General features: G+C 39.7%; 1 protein-coding gene across 2 annotated transcripts in view; it reads right to left on the bottom strand.

The window, feature by feature from the left end:
• The window catches only part of diaph2 (diaphanous-related formin 2), a 345696-nt gene that overhangs the window by 305116 nt on the left and 19635 nt on the right, over positions 1-20945 (bottom strand). For both annotated transcript variants that reach the window (XM_085789352.1, XM_085789351.1), the window contains exons 5-6: positions 17956-18060; positions 13067-13087 (exon numbers count right to left, since the gene is read on the bottom strand). In XM_085789352.1, coding sequence (XP_085645478.1) covers positions 13067-13087; positions 17956-18060 — 126 coding nt within the window. The remainder of the gene's footprint in view (positions 1-13066; positions 13088-17955; positions 18061-20945) is intronic.

Genomic DNA, 20945 nt, shown 5'->3' with positions numbered 1-20945 from the left:
GGCGGTTTGATGCTCTTTACAGATTTAGCCATTACATCCTTGCAACTGTCAACTATCCTCTTTCTCAAAAAGCAAAAATCTTAAAGAAACTGATGAGCCAGTTGTCAAGAAAAGCACAGCTATCTGGCTCTAAGCAGAAAGATTTGACAAGAAATGACACATACACATTTCACTTTACCTAAAGCAGAAAACTGTGTGGCAGGTAGATGGCAGGAAGATGTAGGTAAGTTATTTCTCTCTCATCAGAGGTACAAATACCTGTCCATTAGGGAGAACCAAGCCGTGTGATTGGCTGCTTCCCCACTTGACCCCTAGATAGTACAGTGTTAATAACAAACTGATGATAAATCATTAGGGCTCCAAATAAAGACAATCCCTACTTGATAAACGCCGAGTACATTTTAATTAAACAGATGCCTCTCTGTTTTCATTAGACCGTTATGAAAACAGATGAGATGGATGCAATTAAGAATGTCTGTTTTACTACACATTATAAATCTTAACATGTGAAACAGAGGTGCCAAGTTATTAGAATAGGCAGGAAAAGTCGAAAACGAGCAAGCTACAGGGGCACATTGTAGCACAGAAGGCAGTTTTACACTGCAGACTGGGAATTGGTCAAGTCAGGATTAGTTACACTTCTCACTACTGAAAAGGAAGGACAGGCTGGAGAGTGTAATAAGACATTTCGCCTCTCCCTGTCTTGAACTCTCTCACTTTGCCTGAATACTCCTTTCCTCCTCTCCTTTCTCTCTAGCCCATCCTATTCTCAACCTTCCACCTTTCTCTCCATCTCTCGCTCTTTAACTGTCTTCCTCTTTACCCCATTTTTGGGCTCCCAGGATGAATGTAAAATGCTTCACTGGCTCCACAGAATCTGGAGATGACCATCTTCGAATCAGCAGAAGGGAAAAACAAAGACAAGAGACGCATAGATTTCTGTGTACTTCTGTGCCCTGTGCTTGTTGTGGCAGGAGAGGGAACTGCTTGTTTTTTAGCTGTCATGAAGCCCTGGCAAAGCCTCGTCTGTCCACAAAGCTACTCAGACCAAGACCAAAGTATGAGGTCAGGACTCAGATGCCCCTTCTCTTCCTATCACAGCCTCTCAGTAGCACCATATCCACACAAAAGACAATCACAGATGCATGCACACACACACAAACAAACACTGCTCAGAAACACACATAAGTGCAAAGTGAAAGCTTTGAGTGTAGAATGATATGACTGAGATCACTCAACATGACCAGTGACTCAGAACACTGCATTGCATTTCTATTAGATGTTTTGAAAATAAAAGGACACAACTCCAAATATCCTTGCTTCAGAAAAGCTTACTTTCACAAGCAAGGTAACCAGCAGACAGAGTACTGACCTTCTCTCCATGAAACTGGAAGAGAAGAATGTTAAGCAAAGTGAGACGTGTTTTACACCACCCATTTATTAGAAAAATAAATACATTTTTACAACAATACTTGGGCCAGTTCACAGATAGGGAAGCGTTAGCCCACTGGCAAATACTGAGAATAGGTTTGATGTCCACAAATGATGCTATTTGCAAATACAGTAGAATGCGGTACAATTCGGAGTCTTTGCTTCTTCCTATTCCGCATACATGTAACTATGACTAGCCGCCATACTTAAACCATCAACTGAGCATATGGATGGGTGAGGCTAGTGTGGTTTGACCTCAGGGAAAGAGGGAGCAAGCAGGTCACACTAATGTGGACCAATAATCTCTCCCAGAGTCATTAGGATGATCAATGCCATTCTAATGAGATAACATCTGGAACAAAGGACCCTAATAGCAGGCAGCTGCTGGGCAAAGTGAGCTAATTAAGAGAACATTCAGTGACGCTAACTAATGCCGCAGCCATTGTGCCCAGGTTTTGGACCCCACCCTGTTAACATCCAAAATACAACATGTTGAATATTTCATACTCCCTCTAATAACTCATCATGGCACTGTAATATCACAACTAACGCATGAGAGAGAGGAGGAGGAAGAGAGACAGAAATACCACAACATCTCAGCTTGACATGAATGCTTATCGAGCGGCACTAAATTGGTCAATTATGGAGAAAATCTGTTTTGAGGTAACCTTTCAGCTTATTAAATAAGCTATAAATCAATCTTTAGGGCAGAATGAGTGGCTGGCTCTTAATATGTGAACGTGTCTCATCTCACACTTTTTCCCAATCCTTCTGTCCCTCTGTGTGTGTGTGTGTGTGTGTGTGTGTGTGTGTGTGTGTGTGTGTGTGTGTGTGTGTGTGTGTATGCACACATGTATATCAACATGCTATATGCCAATTAAAGTAAGTTGATATCAGAGTTCACCACAACTTCCAAGTGTGCAACTTGAAGTTGTACACTCGCGATTCAAGTGGCTAACTGTAAGTGGCTGTGTTACAGAAAAAAATATAAAAGTAAAAAAAGGGGGAGGAATAAAAAGGTCCACCTCAACACCCTGGCTAAGCTCGAAAGCTGGATCCAATTAGTCCTGCGCTTGGAAAAGGAAATAATGGAGAGCAGCTTCAAAAGGAAACTTCATAATAGTCTCACTAAAAGTGTCTGTACAAGACTTGGGTGATCACGAATAAATATAATTACTTCGAACAAAAGAAAACAGTATGGCCTAACATGAGTTTAAACGACACTCCATTGTTAGACCTGGACGCATTAATTACATATAATAAAATAAAAGGGAAAGGATGAAAACCCTTTCAGAAATTCCAATCAGCAAAGGCCCTGTATCCCATGCGAATGTCTCATCCTTATTCATAAGACACTGTCTTTCTTTATTTCTTGAAACATAACTTTCCTTATTTGTTTGCCTTTTTGTTTTGGACTTTTTCTCTTGACATAAAAATCAACACATGGATTACTAAAAGACATCCTAATGCCATATCCTACTAACGTATTTAATATGACATTAATTATTTATGTTACATTTGTAATCATTTTTAAAAGCTTTCTAATGGAAAACTGAATGGATTTCTAAGATAATTAATGGAAATACACTGAGATATTTGATAAAGATGATCAAAGATGATCAAGGCTGAAATCATGCCTTTTAACTAGAGACCGGCCTATACTTGATCCTTTACAAATCATGCCCAATGAAACACAGTTTTCCTTGTGAGCCTATGAATTTCTTCTCAAGCAAATACTCCATTGGTGTATAGAGTATTCAACCAATTACATAAAATGCTATACAACTAAATATGTATAAAAAATCCTTTATTGCTCTGATTCCTTTAATTCTGGTTAGTGTGAACACACGCATCGTGTATGGAGGAGGTACTGTATAGTAACACCAGAAAACTACATTAGTATGGGTGGTTAGGGAAATAGGAAGAAATACCATCAGGTTTGAGTGCAGTCGACACTGCAACAGTACTATTCCTCAGAGAGCACGACAACGGCAGTGAAAAAGCTCCCAACTAACAGTAATTGGTTTTAAAATAATAGAATTCATTACAGTTATGGCGCTTGTTCAGAAATGCAAACAGGGGAAGAAAAAACATTCACTAGAGACTTGGGCTGAACTGCTTCACTAAAAACCATGGGGAGATGAAAGGCATAATTCAAATGACAATTTTAGAACCCTTAGTTCATTTATATCAGAAGCTCAGAAGATGTTGCCGGCATAATAACATCAAGATTTTTTTTCTCTCTTCTTTTGTTCTACTTGCAGGGCTTGGAAGGAACTTTTTCCCCCTCTCAATTTCATTCTTTTGTGATAGCAAATTCCTCCTCCTCACACAGAGACATATGAGGTGACATACAAACAATCTAGCAAACAACACCCGTCGGCAGCAGAGACAGCCAACTGAAAGCTAACATGGGAAATCTTGACAGGAAAGAAGAAAAACACCTCACACATGACACTGAATTTGCTGCTTGTCTTATTAAATGACTGCGTAATTATACACATCAGGGGTCTGCATTGGAAGGTCCTGTGTTTTTATCATATCCAGTGGCAGACTATGTTTGATTCAAGGCCAGCATCTCAGGTGTGAAGAAGTCATTCACCCAATCAGCATTAAAAAAGATCATTTCTCAAGACCACTCAGCACATAAAGAGTCAGGTCGGCCATCTCAACATGATTGGATGTCACCTCACATGCTGGGTCTATAGCCAACATCAAGGACATCACCATTTGGAACACTATACATCTGCCATCAAATCAGTCTCCAGCCAATATCTAGTAATTGGTCCCATTTTAAAGAAGTGCTTTATACAGTTTGACCACCAATTGATAAAGACAAAAGCCTTGCTGGCATATGTGAAAATACCAGCAGGGAAAAAGATTTTTTGTTTTATTTTTACTCATATTGTTTTGGCACTGTACATGAAGAAAAACAAGACCACCATATGGCTGTGCATTAAAAATGTATGTGGTATGTTAGTGAGGGCACCTGAGCCGAATGACAAGGTGGAAGAAGTCAAAATAGTGACCACAGCATGTGTAGTGGGGCAAATACTGTATGTGCCATACTCGGTCACCAATGTCTGTGCTAGAACACCTGGTGCCATGAATGAAACCCACACCCAGCAAAGACCAGGTTTCACTGGAACACATGTGGCCAACAATCGGTGTCAATAAGCAAATATGGCTTGCATGGAGAAGTGGGGTCAGGAAAGAGATAGGGGTCTGATATCTCTGCGGGACAAAAACTCTGATGGAATACACAAAGAGAGTGATACAGTGATGTGGTGTCAGTCTGCGGGCATTATGTATAAGAGGGACACACAGAGAGAACAAGAAGAAAAGACCAGGATATCAACGGTGTGATTCTGTGAGCATAACTGATGTGTTGTTGGTAAGGGACTACACCTGCTCATTAGTGTGGGGCTGATCTAATAAATAATTCAGCTATGACTGCACAAAAGAGCTGTCAATACAACAGGTCTTGTCGATAGCAGGTAAGGTAACACATTCTTCCCCACAAGCCTCGACTATACAAGTAAAGTGTTAAAAGTAAAAGAAGACCCAGAAGAGGTTGGTTGCTGTCCACCATGTCAGAGGATGTCTCAACTTTTGAATCTACATACAGGAAAATGAATGATGAATCTGTTCTTCATGCGTCTTCTCTCTTTACAGCAGGGGGTAAGGTATTGATCATAGATGGTAGACCAATTTGAATGCTATTGAATCATTTCACACTTATTCTCCCCTAGATCAGACGTCTAACAAATGGCATTAGTGGCACACATAGTGGTGTGTTACGTGGGCTAAGAGAAACCCATTAGGTCAACTCCATAGCAACAATGTGGCTTTTCAGCCCATATGCACTGCACCAACTGGCCAATTCAGTGGGCATCCACTGCCACCAAGTGCTGGCCCTCAGTACTGCAATACTGGCTGGGAACTGCGGTTCGTCTTTGTCTGAGGAGAGGCATACAATGGCCATGCATGACCAGCTACTGTGCTTCTGGCAATGAGAATGATTCACTCCGAGCATTTCAAATGAAACTTGAATCCAGTGCTATCAACATTGTTGTGAAACATCCTTGAAGACATAATCACACTATTCTTTTCCTTGAATATACTGTACTACAAACTTTGGCAGTGTACAATCAAAGGAGAAGAGTCCAAGTAATTTGCAAAAAGTTGCAACAGGTTTGGTCATTTAAAACCATCCTAGCCAGCGGCATGCATGAAGAGGAGGGAGTGCAGCTCACTCAGGAGAAAACCTGTTCTCTTAGGTGTAGCTTTAACAAGCAAGTTAAGGTAAGCCATAGCAGCGTGAGACTTCAAGCCTTGCACATGGCAAGTTTATCACTACTCATTCATTTTTCTATTCATTCATTCACTGAAGAACAAGAGCCAGTCGTGTGCTGCCAGTAAACAGCTAAACAGTGATACAGCTTGAGGTCTGCCATTTTAAAACTGTGGCCAATCTCTCCTGAGCACCCTTAGAAAAGAAACTGCAAGCCAGACAATAACACAGCAAGTGATCTGGCCTTGATCATGTCACCAATCATTACTACAGAGGGCTGTCTGGGGAATCGAGGGGAACCTGGCTGTTGATGAGGCGATTATGTGGCTTTACTCTTGTGCCTCCAAGTATGACAGCACTATGAAAGCAGTGCAGCTGATAGGCAGAGACTATACCTTGTTAGCACTCTGTTGTGCTGAGTGGACTAGTTGGCCGAGCAGTAAGGCGCTCCCACAGGGCCTGGTGGGCTTACTACAAGACTAGGGGAGGATTATAAACAGGCCATCGATGTGACTTTCTCCAAACACAACAGCTACAGCAACTTTGGTTTGCATCCCTGTTGATCATGGGTCATCGTCAACAACGGCTTCTTCTTGTCCTTCCTGTCCTCAAACCACACACTGCGTCAGTGGTGAAACAGACATATCAGCAGGGTCTTTGCATATGAAGTTGTGGACACAGCCCATATTGGAATGAAAATCCACATATTGTCAGTGTGAAGTCTGCATTTGGATCACCTAGAAAGGCACAAGAGAGAGAGCCTGGCAAGGTTATGAGCAGAAGTGCATTATCGCATCATCCACTGCAAACATTCTCCATGCAAATCTTGACATACTCAGACGGAGTCCACATTTCACAGAGATCAAATCTAGAAAAGCAGACAACTCCATCAACCAAAGCAAATAACTTACTAAATATACACAGATGTAGAGAAGGATATCAAAAAGCTAGGGAAGCAAATAAAGAAATTGGGAGTGACTGGAGGAGCAGGCAACCATAAAACATGGGGATACACGGAATTTCACAGCTGTGTGAACAGTTAAAGCAGATGCGATGGGATGTGATGGTGGATGCATACAGAGAGGCGGGTTGTAAAAATATGCCATAAAGTTTATGGAGCCTAATGCGGCCCTTCAGGAGCCTCCTGCCGAGCTGAGCGTGCCGACAGTGCTGTTGAGTGTGTGACAAAGCTGTGGGGGAGAAATGTACAACTGAGAGCATAGCCAGTATTCACAAGCTCCATCATTGGGGAAGGGATGTGAATATACGACATAAAATTCACAGATCTGCAATCAACAGAACTAAGAATCCTATTTTCCCCCCTCCCAAAAAGACTCTGTCGTCCTCTATCTCCTCTGTGCAATATCTAAATCTCAAATGTAATATCCAAGTCTAAGTCCAAGTGCATGGAGAAAAACGGTGATATATCCGAACATGTGCACACGCCAACACAAATACAGAGAGACAGTAAAACGCTGCCATAGCCACTGCTTGATCCAATATCAGAATACTGTGACCACTCCAGCCTTTCATGTTCTCTTCAAAATAACAAGATTCAGCTTCCCTTTCTGATTAAAGAGGAGTGTTTGTTTCTGCCTCTGAAGAATATGTTGTACAGGTTTGGAGAGGAGACATACAGTATATGAGGGAAAAAATGTAGGAAGGAAGGGATGAAAAAATAAAAAAAACTGAAAAAGAAAAATGAAAAGAAGACAAATGCTGATAAAGTAACCTTTTTCTCATCCCCAGTGGGAGCTGGTGTTGACTTAATCCTTCCCACACAGCCCACCCTCTGTCACAGCTAGCCTTTTGCTTCTTCCACAGCCCACAAAGGTCAATCCAACCATGAACGCCTGAAGACAAGCCATTCGGCAGAAGCTAGTAACAGTAATTGATAAATCATTTGTAGACCATAAAGTTCATTACTTGACAAATTTGGCACAAGCTATTACACCATTATCAAAATAATTAAGACACATTAAGCATACTAGTAGCTGTGCTTCAAGACTTCAACTTTGCCTTTATTTATTTACGCACCAAGAGGCAATTAGTTTTGCAGCAAGACAGGAACAGACACATAAAATGACACATACCCAAGTACAGACGGCGATGTTGGTCAGCAACACATGGAGACACAACCACAAATCAACAACAAAGACTATGAATGACAATGCATGCAATAAATATAAAAGATATAAAGTGCAAAATAACACTACATGCAGTAAGGGATTACTAACTCTTCCCCTGGCCAGATTTCAAAATAGAGATGGCTGTAGGGATAAAGGAGTGCTTATACCTGTTGCTCTTAACAGGGGGGAACCTAAACCTGGAGCCAGAGGGCAAAGTCTGAAATTCAGTGACCTTTTCACATGGAAAGGTCTTCAAGAGTGGGTTAGACAAAGAGGGATTCCAGCTAAAATGCTAATTCAATTTTGAAGCACTGTTTCTCAGATTCTGTTGATTTCCCAAGTTCGATGAGTTCAAAAAATCCCAAGAGAGAGGTGCAATGTTCGAATAGAAATCTGTTGGCAACTCATAATTCAAAAGATTGGGGATGAAAACAAAAACTTTAAATCATTGTCTGTCATCAAACTGGCTGAGTTCTAAGCAAGTGTTGTTTAACTGATCGTCCCCACAATATGAAGTGCTGCCCTGATAACAAAGTTTAAGGTGTGAAAATAAACCCTTTATGAGAAAGCAACTGCATTTCAAAGTAACTAAATTACAGGGGTCATGCAGATGACCCAGAGGTAAACCTTTCATCCACTCTAGCAGCAACTCAGGACTCATTTGATTCTCCGACAAACAAAACTGGCTGCTAAAAGCACATGGCTGTACCCACTCTGTTCAGACATAAATTAGGCTTGCTTAAAATGAATGAGAAAATGGGGCAAAATTTGCAAACTCAACAAATTGATGTTTTATTACCGCAAACACCACCACTGGGTAGGCTTACAGCAAGTCAATTAGTCATAAGCTAAACCTGGACTGGCTCTGGATGTTTAATTATTAAGATGACAACAGGCTAAAAACTATAAACATATGTTGTGTGCTTTTGTTATACATTCCATAATTTTTCAAAATTACACAAGGCAGGAAACAACACTTAAAGCTTGTAATCATGAAGTTGCTTTCTAATTAACATACATCATCTCATACAGTTAACTATAAGGGCAGGTGATGCAGAGCAGTTTTTCCATGTGCAGGTGTCCACACTAATAGTATTGGGTATTCTACTAGAGAGAGCATAGAGATACTATCCTACACATGACCACCGTGAAATGAAGCAAAAGTTACAATTCAACATCCATTAAAAATGACAGCTGACTCCAGATTTGTAGATGGGCTATTCACCAGTAGTTTGTCAAATAAATCCTTCCTCATCTCACTCCCAGACAACTTTTTATGTTCATCAGATGAACTCTAAAAGAAGCTTTCAGCCAATCAAAGAAACATCTTATTCAAACAGTCCCCTCCAGAGCATGTTTCCTTGATCTTAATTTAAGATAGAATCTATGGTGAACACTGGCTCAGGGCATGGGAGGCACACGCTATTGATTAATTTTTCATTGCCGTTCTTTTAAAGCACCAAGGACATGTGTCACATCAAATCTGCTCAACCCTCAGCGCCCAGTTTAATAGCTCGCTTGAAACAAAAAGTCTTTTGAGGCATGTGGTTTTAAAAGGTAAAGAGGGGAATGAAGAAGGGAGGGTGTCTTGATTTCCTTTCAGGCTCACCATATTTCTTTTCTTTTTTTGAAGGTCTTCCGTAAGCACTCCTGGCACAGTGAACGAACACTTGATTGGAGTTAAAGAGGAGCCAGATGTCTGCACGTCCTCATATCCATGCAACTTTGTCTTTCTGTCTCTCTCATTTCTCATCTTGATGCTTCACAATGCTCTGCCTTATCTGTTACAATTTGTTAATCGTTAGCGGTTACAAGCAAACCAAGGGGGCAGGTAATTGGCCTTGGCAAAATGCAAAATAATCCACTCATGTAACAGAATCAGATGTGAAGTCCAATCACCTCGCTGGGAATATTGATGAAAATGTTGCTGTAACAAATATTGATAAAAACAAATATGTCATGGATGATAACTTTTTGGATGAAGATGATCACCAAGATTACATTTCTTTTTCTTTTTCCCTGCGACAATCGCGGAAATCACACAAATGCAGTTTCATCCAGTCAAAATGAAATCATTGCAAAGCTAGATAGAAATCAGAATTAATGCATGCATGCAAATCTAATGCATGCAAAGGGCACTTGGAAATGATCAATCTTCATCTGATCAGAAAATCTACTTACAACGTATGAAAATTAAGGATACTGTGCCTGAACTGGGCAGGTCCTCTGCGTACCCCATGTTACGGCTGTGTTTGCTTTGTTGTAGTTTATGATATAAATTTATTTGCAAAAAAATAAATAAAAAACTGCACAGGACCTTTGGTATGCCATTGAAAATATATATTCAATGAAAAGCCTTCATATATAATTTTCTCCAAGTCCTCACTTACACTTACCCACATAACTTATTGTGAGGAACTGTGGGGGTGGACAAATCAAATTAAATCTTACTACAAAACAAGCCCACACACATAATTAATAAGAATGGTTTTCATAATGGAAAAAAGCTACTTTTGAGAGTATACAGTATTTATAGATATATATATTGTACACAGTAACACAGAGAACTTTGACAACCAAAGTTATGTCAATACATGTCCTTAGCCACTTTAAAATTAAAGACACATATTTATAATTCTACCAAAAATAGAAAACACATTTTCTATAAATTAGATTAGCTACAATGTAGCCAACACAACTTCATGCAATCTTTTCTTTCAGGCCTGAGGTTTTCTGTGTTATTTGGTTAAATCTACAACTTGACAACCATACACAGTGATACATTCGTGTTTCCACAGCTTCACTGCATCACTGTCTGACATCTCAGAGCTGACCAACATGTTAACGTGGAAATAAGCCGTCCTCTGTCCAGTCATACAGATATTGATCACCTCCCTGTGGTCTGGAGATTGCTACTTTTCAACACATGCATCACACACCCTTTCTCTCATGTACATTCCCACTGTCATCTCAGCAGCAATCCTCAGAGCTACAGAGCCTGTCAATGGTTTTGCAGACAGATGGAAGTGTTTCACACAACTTTCACACTAACACTTTCACAGTAACACTGCAGGAGTCATTGATGGATTGTTACAGCATGGCCCTTGACTTATGACGTAAATAAGGCCAATCTTTACAGAGACTGAAGCTATAAAGCTATCATAGTGGTCAACAGGCAGCTGCAGCACAGTACAAAACAAGAGGTTCTAGTCCATCTGGACTGCTTGGGTCTACCTGCAGGCATGCTGTTAACCCAGGTATGGGTGTTGCTCATATTTCCCTCAATCTTGCTTAAGGGGGTGAGAGAGCGTATGAGATTTAACAGTGTTGCACACTTACACGCTAGTCATACTGGATTAGAGCGAATTCACGCACTCTTCTATTCACACCCCATTCTCTACTGGGAGAAGTGAAAGTGCCAGAGAGATTTCATGCCTGAGACAGAGGAGTTACAGTTGCAGACAATCCTAACCAACACTCCCCGTCCAGCACACCTGAGAGCCCTCTGTCCGACCGACGCATGCTGACAGCGTGAAAATGGGAATCTGCCAGCGAAGCACAGAGCTAACTGCAGCCCACAACTGGCTAAGCAGGCTAAACACTTTGCCCATTTTTTTCCTCTTTTAGTCGAGCTTTTAAGAATGACAGCTCATAGCTTTCACTATGTTAGCCGAGTCTGAAGGCTTCTGCAGCACGATTGACACAGAGGTTACAAAAGTCAGGTCAAATGCTTCAGTATACTCTTGAGTTTGAAGAAACTTCTTGATAAGCTGGGTCTCTGGCACCTTTTGACATGGTTTTCAGAACTTCTGAAAGTAGGCCTCCACATCTAGGATGAGCGGACATGATACAAGCTGGGGTAATTCTGTCATATTCCATTTACTGAACACAATGTGGCCATTGCTGCTGATCGAGAGCTACTCCATCCATGTCCATACAGGCCAAGTCGAAAACCCACTCTTCGCACAGAAATAACCAAGCACAAAAGAACAGTTTGACAAAGAAGGAGAAAATGCAATCGATACAAAACGTCTCTGTAAAATGCTTCAAAGAACGAGGTTTGTCTGAGAGCATGGGCAGAGCAGAGGCCAGGTCACAGTGTGCTGCTTTTCCTTGTCTGTGTTCCTGTTAAGCTTTACAGTCCTCTTAATCCTTACAAAGCTCTCAAACAGCAATGAAATACTATTTTAAGTGATAATTCAACACTTGCTTAGCCAATAACAGAGCTTTCACTCTTGAAAAAAATCAAACTGTTCTTACAAAGGATAGGGTGCCACTTCATCGGATCTTGAGACAGAAAATTCGTATTTGGGATATTCCAGCATAGCAAAATAAAGAGTCTTGCTTATACATTGACAGCATGAATGAAAGTCCATCTGGGTCTAGGAGGTTAAGTGAAGTAATACAGCAAAAACAAGACAGTGTATTCATGTGTCATTCATATTCATGTCTTGTGATCTTAAATTCTTGAAAAAAAAGCTATTTTTTGTTGCTGACTACAAATTAAAATATATAGCCGAGACTACTTCCATTAAATGAATACAAAACAAATGTACTTGATATCTTTCTTGCTGTTTGTGTGTACAGTTTAAGTGTGCATGTACACAAATGTGCGCACTCACAGTCTTATTAAGTGATACATTTTCTCAGTATATATTGTCTCTCACTGATGGAATGAGCACAGTTGAATCCATTTAGATGCACCATGTTCTGATAAACAGATTAGACTGTAGATTATGAGTATTCATGTAAAAGCTATCACTCTTTGTTGGTACGACAATATTCAAATGCTAATAGGTGTTACACTGCAATCTATTTCAAATAGAAACAGAAAAACCAACAAAAGACCCCCTCAGTTCATTTTCAGGCTGTATAATTTCAGAATCCTTCATTTGAAAGTGCTACCATTTACACTGTTTGCAATTTATAGCCTTTCCAAATTACAAACCATTAGCAATATCCATGTTAGAAATAAAAAATCCAAGCCATAGAAGTGACCTCACTTGTACAGTTTGGAATGTGCTCTTCGACCAAAAGAGCATCAAGATGTATGTATGTGTATGTGTGTGTGTGTGTGTGTGTGTGTGTGTGTGTGTGTGTGTGTGTGTGTGTGTGTGTGTGTGTGTGTGTGTGTGTGTGTGTGAGGGGTGAATGAAAACAGGTATATTGAAGGTACAACATTCAGAAGCCAAATAAATAATGGGCTACTTACCGCAACTTTGCTCCCAGTTATCTGCATGCAGCGATCAGCGGAGAAGGTTAATGTGCAAAAAGACACAAACAGCACAATCATTAGTAGGCCGGAGATTCCTCTCCATTACACACAAAGGCATTAGCGAAACTTTTGTGACATCACAAACACTATACATCTAAACTCTTGTCAATATTACAGGTACAAACTGAACATAATGTCTGTATTTGGCAGCTGCCAATTTCCAAATTCTTGATAGACATACATGAGATGTGGAAAGATGAAAAGACAAAAGAACTTGCAGCTATTCAATACATGGCAATAACAACTGTGGAAGTGATGAATCAACATGTTTAGACATGCCAATATCCACACAAGGGACTTATTAAATGATCAACAGGGTAAAATATGATTGTCCTTGTGATTGACTGACTGGTATAGATTCACAGATTCATTCTCCAAAAGGAACAATGGCTAGTATGGACCAGGAGGCTGCAGAGGGGTCTCCCTGGGCAGAAATCAATCAGCTGCCATTAGCGCTGGGCTTCAGGTGTCAAATTTGTGTGGCAGAGCTACCTTGAGCCTGTGCAGTCAGCACGATTCTTGGAGTTTAACCTTGTTATCTGTCAATAGTGGCAGGTAGCAGGAGTGTTTTTTTATTACTGCAACTGTGGGGCTTGTTTCACAGTAGGAGTGTGCCTGTCAGCCTAGCAAATGTATTCTAATCTGTGGCTGAGCTTCTCTTGCTTAGCCACACATTTCCAAGAAAATGTATTTTGACTGCAGGAAGTTACAGGACACACTGAGCTCCTTTTCTTTTCCCACCTCCTATCACCTCCTCTCCTGTTTTCACTCCCTCCTATTCTCTACCCTATTTCCATCTCTTCTAATCTCCCTTTCCATTTCTTTTATTGTCACTCTCAGTCTCTGCAAGTCTGTGGCCATTTGATGCTTTATTTCCCCTCTCCATCCCTCTACCAAGAGTTTATGATAGCCATAAAGTCTGTTTTACGCATGCCACCACCTGATCACACACACATGCACACTACTTTTTAATCGTAATGTGTGTCCAAATTTTCCCTGTTCTTCCCTGAATCTAGAATGTGTCTGTAAAACTAGTGAATGTTTTATCTGAATACCTACCCCATACTTTAGAATGGATCAAACTGACATAACACAGTCATTAAATATTTTCCACAGAAGTTGATGCCTGCCACCACTTTATGCTGCATACATATTTTTTTAATCTCGCATTTCAGCAGTTTGACCAAAATAACAGACACTATCTTCAGGGTACTCAGACAGACAAGGAGGAGCTTGAGAGGAACAGCACAGTTTTGCTAAAAAAAAAAAGGGTGTATTTACAATACAATGTAACATCTCGTTCTCCTTTAAAAAGCAGAAAAACTCCAGTCAGTCCAGACACCAATAACTAAAGCAGTTTTAAGATATAATTACCTAGTGATATGCTATTGATCATGTCTCATACCACTGTATCAATGAACTAGGTCATATATTACATATGAGTTAGTTCAGTGATATAGTGCTATGAGACATGATCGGGAAAATAGATATCTTTTAACTCATACACATATTACATGTGTGAGTAAAAAGATATGTATTTTCTTCTCAATACAAATATAATCACTACCACAGTTTTTCGTTATGCAAAAATATATATTGATTGCATAAACAGTTGTCAGTATAATAATAAAGGGCCTTGATAATCAGGCAAATATGTCAGGCCCCATTGTGAGAACAAGATGGCACACTGATGGTCAGATTAGACAAACCATTATTTCAATGAGAAACGAATACTGAACAATCCCCCTTACAAGTCCCTGCCATGACCCTTCCTCCTGCATCTGAGACACAGCACGTTTGAATTGAAACATGAAAACATTCACTAGTGGTAGACAAAGTAAATCTCTGAGAAATTAGTAATTGTATTAGTGTTAAGCGAATTTCAGCAGTTTTAATGAGGTTGGCACACATTTATAGAAAGAAGAAAGAAGCAGAAATTAGGTGAGAGAGAAAGGCAACTATTCATGCAAAGCTGATGGTCAAGGACGTCCACAGACACACTCCTGCAAAAGCAGCGCTGGATACCATTCAAACAGCGCATATTCAAATGAATAGGATCAGTGTATGTTCTCCCTTGAAAAGACATTCCATTTTGTGTTGGGGGTACACTTGCTTGACTCCTGCTGAGGCACCTTGTTAGAGTATGGAAGTGTTCTCAATCTTGCCTGGTGATAGTCAAGTACGATGGTGGCAATTCACAAGGCAAAAAAAAGCTTTGGCTTTCATTTGAAATTCTAAATAATAATCAGCCTTTTAACCTTTTAACCATCGAGTAGCCTCGTAGAGGTACAGCACTGTCGTCTTTGTGGTATATCAACATACTTGAATGATGAATGTACATATGAAAAGGTTGTACACTAACTCAAACACCTAAAGCTAATTCAAGTTTAAAAATGTCCTTTTTGCTGCAGGAAAAAATAAGGTCACTTGATGGGGCACCACAGCACATGTACAAAAGAGCACTTCTGCAGAATACTGGGGGCATATTTCTTGACACAATATTGATTTTAACTTCCACCTCAAATGTGTTTAAAGCCTACATACTATAGCTGTGGGTGAAGAAAGGGTTGTCTCGACAAAAATTTGAGTATTGACATGTGCGGGGGGGAGTTGGTGACAATCCTACACGTCCCACTTGTATTTTTGTGGTTGCAATAAAATATAAGTTAAACCCTTTTGCGACTGTAATGGTAATATCAAAACCTATTATCCTGTCAGGTGCACTTTGGGGATAACCTAAAAAAACAAAAAAAAAACAACCTAAAAACAAATTTAGGTGAATGCATGTGAAGTCCTTCCAAAGCCCCAAAGCTGCAATCTCACAATACTTTATCCTTAGTTTAAAAAAACAAAAAAGAAAGAAAAAATAGGCATTAACAGTGAAGACACCACAGCAAAACATAAACACCTCAACATAACTAAAAACTCCTACATTCATTAGTCCACAATGCATGCTCATCAGCAAACACAAGCAACATTAGCCCCGGATAAAGCCTAACCCTGTGAGAAAAACATAGTACTTAAAGTTCACACAAGCAGTTTCTTAAAGACATTAAAGCAATTATGAAACCTGCCACAGAAAGACATGGGTATATACTATATTTTAAACCAATATCATTTGAGGTCTTTGCTGACAAACTCCATTTGATGCTGATTCTGGGCTATACAGCACATGAGCTTATGCAGCAGACGTTAAATTGTTGAAACCCAAATCATAGTTACTACAAGACACACCATCAACGTCAAGCTCTAAGCTAGAACACTTTTGCCTCACCATTGCTCAGACACAGTATAAACCAGGAGCTAAAAGGAAGACAAACTATTCATTTGTTTGAGTTCATTTTGAAAACTGACTATTGCCTCAATTAAGCATGGTGTTATCAAAGTCATTTTACACAATAACTTTGTTTTTTCATTCTCATAAGTTAATAATATGTTTGCTAAATTGTTGTTATTGTAGTTTGTTTTTGTGGCAATAGCCTAATTTGTCCTTATTCAGTATCTTAGACGGTTTTAAAGTAGTTATGTCAACAGTTGTGGGTTTAATAGCAAAAGAGATTTGGGAGAAGTGTTACATTACACATGCAATTACAGGCACATGTCCCCAAACCTTCAAGCTAAGTTCTGTACAGTGCACAGTAATGTATCAGGAGATGACATAGCGTCTGAATGTACAGGTGTTCTAGTGTAACTGTATGCAAACTTGCATGAATCTATGTATGCACAGATACATCACCACTGACATTCAAACATCCCTCTCCTTCAGTCCTATTAAATGTGATAGTAGGGTGCTGACAGACATCACATTTTGTCCTCTGTCCTCACTACACAGACGTTATTCATTTGAATAAAATATCAGTGCTCACAAAGCATAATGGGCCCTGTGAGGAATTCAATCATCTCGGATAATCATCATTATCAATAATGCCAGTTAATTACCATAACAATGAGGAAGGTAATAAATGATGATGTCAAGAGAGCGCTACCAGGTTCTGGAAAGCAATGGGGGCAGAAATCACTTTTTTCTTCTGAGCTGATGTTAATTTCACCTCACAAGGTTAGCCCTAACATCAAAAGAGGATACAAGAATGCATCATACATTCATGTATTACCTCGCTTTATGTTGCTGTTTTTGGACGTATCAAGTTCCAGACTGCACTATAATAATAGGCAACATAATCCCAACTACTAATAATTTAAATTAAAATAAAGAGTCAGACAAAACTGTTCTGATAAGAGCAAGACTAAAACTGTATGGTGAAGCTATGTAGCACAAACAGTGGCTTATCGTAGGCTCATGCTGAACACAGCCTAGCATACCATTCATGCTTCTCAGCATTTGGTGGATGTGCTCCTTACAGAGCTGCTAAATCAAATGTTTGACTGAACTTTGCGGATACCCAAATAGTAAAACATGGCACTGCCACCAATAAGTAAACTATTCTCATGCAAGTACACAACTGGACCACCACCAATTTTCATGCAAACACATGACTGGACAAGCGCTGACCATCCACCTAGCATTGAGTGAGTAAGTGACTACAATTTATATACAACAGATTGTGATAAAAGAGGGAAAACCAATAGGTGAAATAAATCAAAATTGCAATCAAAGATGTGGTACTCAAGCATGAACAGCAAAGAGTGAGACAATGACAAAAGTGAGTGTGCAAGAAAGGATGACAAAGCAAGCCATAAAGCAGAGTATCAAGTCAAACTCATTGTGGAAAGGCAAATGGATTGTCATACTTCAAGCCACCCACTACAATTATACAGTACACTTCAGTTTATAGTGATACAGCATTTAGGTCTATTCTCTCACTTACGGATTTGGCAGTGGCTGAGATATACTGGACCACCATCTCACGTTTCGTGCTCAAGTCCTTTCCACGTAGTGGGGCTTTACGCTCCTCATTCAGGTTCATGTCCTCCTACAAAGACACAGACAATGAGAACTTTAATGTGCAGTAAAGACAGAAATCAGGAAAGTGGTTATCAATAGACCATAAAATAAAATTAATCAATATCAAAACAAAAGTAAATTAAGATTTAAGATTTTTTGTATAAGTTAACACAGTGTGCATTATAGAGACCAATGAAGATGATAGGAAATTCTCAAATCATACTTAACATCTACGCTTGTGATAAAGGTTATACACTTCTTATACAAATCAAACAAAAGTGATCAAAATCACTACTATAACTTTCAATAAAAAATAAAAAAGATAAAGCTAAACTTTGAACAACCGTATGTTATTTACAGTGGAATTAATTAATTAGTAAGAAGAAAATATTTCAGCATTTCAACATTTATTGTTCCATATTCTATAATCCTTTACATTAGATTGTGTCAGTCCTAAAATTTGAATCGATTTTTCTCCGTCAAAGTCTCAAGGTACAGCAACCGGAAATAATGACATGACAGTGATAATTAGTCCTAAAAACTAAAGTAGCAAGGCTACAGCAATATAAACTACACTCCAACTCTGAACAAGAGAACAAAATCAAACAACACTGCTTCTATTGAGGCCATGCAATCACATCAGATAGGCTGGATAGGCAGTATCTGCGTGTTATTGGGTATTATCTTTGTGCTACTTTAATTCTGCATCACAAAAGATGTCTTTCATGTGAGAGACATCAGGGGATGGAGCGAAGGCCGGACAGAGCACTAAAAGCTAGGGAATGACATGATGATTAGAATGGAGGGGGATGTTTATCAGAAGCACTCTCTCACAAAGAGATGGCTAGAATGAACAGAGAGAAAAAACATCCTCTTCAGGGTTTTAGGACAGTGAACATTAAGTTGTGGAGCCATGCTGCCCTCTGCTGGGAGGCAAAGAAAATCATGTGTCCTGCGGTTTAGTTGATCTGATTTGGCAGTGATTGCCCTCTGTCCGACCTAATGTAAAATTATAAATTAAGTGTGTCACTTCTAAGTAAGAACACTGTATTACGTAATAGCTTGAATATCTAACCACAAGTAATCTAATTCGGACTCATTGTATTTCATTTGTCAGTGAAGCATGGGCAGGAATCCCATCCAGGGGCACCATGACCTAAATTCCTCCAACGACATTTCCTCTAGAAAATACCCTCGGAGCTAAAAAACCATTAACATCCTTTTTGTGGAACAGGGATGGAAAAAAATGTGGCAGAAACTTTTACAACTGGCAGGTTTTTCACCCAAGGAAACCGGCAGGTTTTTTAATTAATCTTTGAACCCTGCTAATTTATCTGCTTAATTGGCATTCAATAAACGAAGTAAATGTGGCAGGGTGAGTATGTTGTAGGAGGGGTACTAGTATTGGGCCTGCGGGACACTTGTCAGGGGGCAAACTGGAGGAATGAGCTCTCCATGTTTAGTCTCCAAAATGATTAATGCTCTTTTATTAATTATACCCTCACGGGCTTCATAAAAAGAGTCCCAGGATATCTTCCGACAACGCTGCTGGTGTAACTGAAATGATGAGATCTGAGCTTGAAGCACTGATAGTGGAATTTGCAAGAATTATGTTTTTGGTCATATTGTCTTTCACTGGATCAGAGAACTCTGCTACACATTTTCCAAAGTGAATTGGCCTCCACCTCTCTTGCTTATGCAAAAAATAATTTCATTCTGCAACACCTGGAAAATCAAGCATCGTGAACAGGTGTTTGGATATCCCAGTGGACCTTTGTACTGCATATGTACATGGTGCAGTCCGTAAGTAGTAAGGCAGTGACACATTGTGTTCATTCTCTTGGCTCTGTGCTCCAGCACAATGGATTTAAAAAGAAACAATGGCTGAGGTTAATGAGCTGACTATAAGCTTTAAAGGTGTTTGACGGTATCCACATCCCTGGTGGGTGAGCAGAGTTTTAATACAATATACAAGCCAAACAGTGTAACATTCTTGAATGGCCAAGTCAGCCACCTCAATCCAACTGAGCAGGTGTTTCTCGCACTACAAACTGGCCCTAAAAGCAAGCAGTAAGGGACGAAGGCTACATTTCCAGCCTGGTGGTGCATCATCAGGTAAGGTACTAAGCATCTGCTGAGATCTATGGATCGCACATTTCAGGCAGGCATTATCTGCAGAGTATTTTATACCACATATCAAATATGTTGCCTTTATTCAAACTTCTGATTAGGTCTTCACATTGTATTCATTCCAAAATTCAGGGACACATGTTTCATTTGAGTGGAAATAATTATCCTCAAATAAAAACTGGACTCAAACTCGTGGTCTCTCAATCCACTGTAAAGTGAAAATAACAAAATATGCCATGCCCTGATACTTCTGTACTACCATGCTGTATGTATAAAAAATATAAAAGATGGGCAAAATTTTCCATCCAGTTTGATATGACTGCATATACAGCATACTGTCACAGGCTTCAAATCAAAGAAAAGAGCAATTAATGGCTACCATCAAATGTGTCTAAAGCTGAAATGAGTATGAAGAGTCACTGCTATGGGGAATGCAGATCTAAGAAAAGTAGAAGACATAAAAGTGTTTTGCTTCAACCATGACAAATCGATTATTTTGTCCACCTTCCTCAAGTCTGATCCACGAGTGTGTAAGGGCACACACAGTAACTCTCCTGTGGGCTGGTTTTAATGTCTTTGCGCAGGGTGTTAACTGCTGAGGGATCACATAGGTGCTTATTACTTGGAGTGTTCGTCCTCACAGTGGTGCATGGACAGGCACATAAAACCTCAAAATGGCCACAGCAGCACTACAATACTCATGACAATGGGAAGACACTCTTTAAAGAAGGCAAGGCAAACAAATGGGTGCTGGAATAAGTGAGGATGTCATGGAAGTTTTCA

The sequence above is a fragment of the Trachurus japonicus genome, chromosome 10 (assembly GCF_045865225.1).
Source record: "Trachurus japonicus isolate A0001 chromosome 10, Traja_1.0".
NCBI lineage: Eukaryota > Metazoa > Chordata > Actinopteri > Carangiformes > Carangidae > Trachurus > Trachurus japonicus.
The sequence above is the reverse complement of the archived record's forward strand: the minus strand, read 5'-3'. Positions and strand labels throughout refer to the sequence as shown.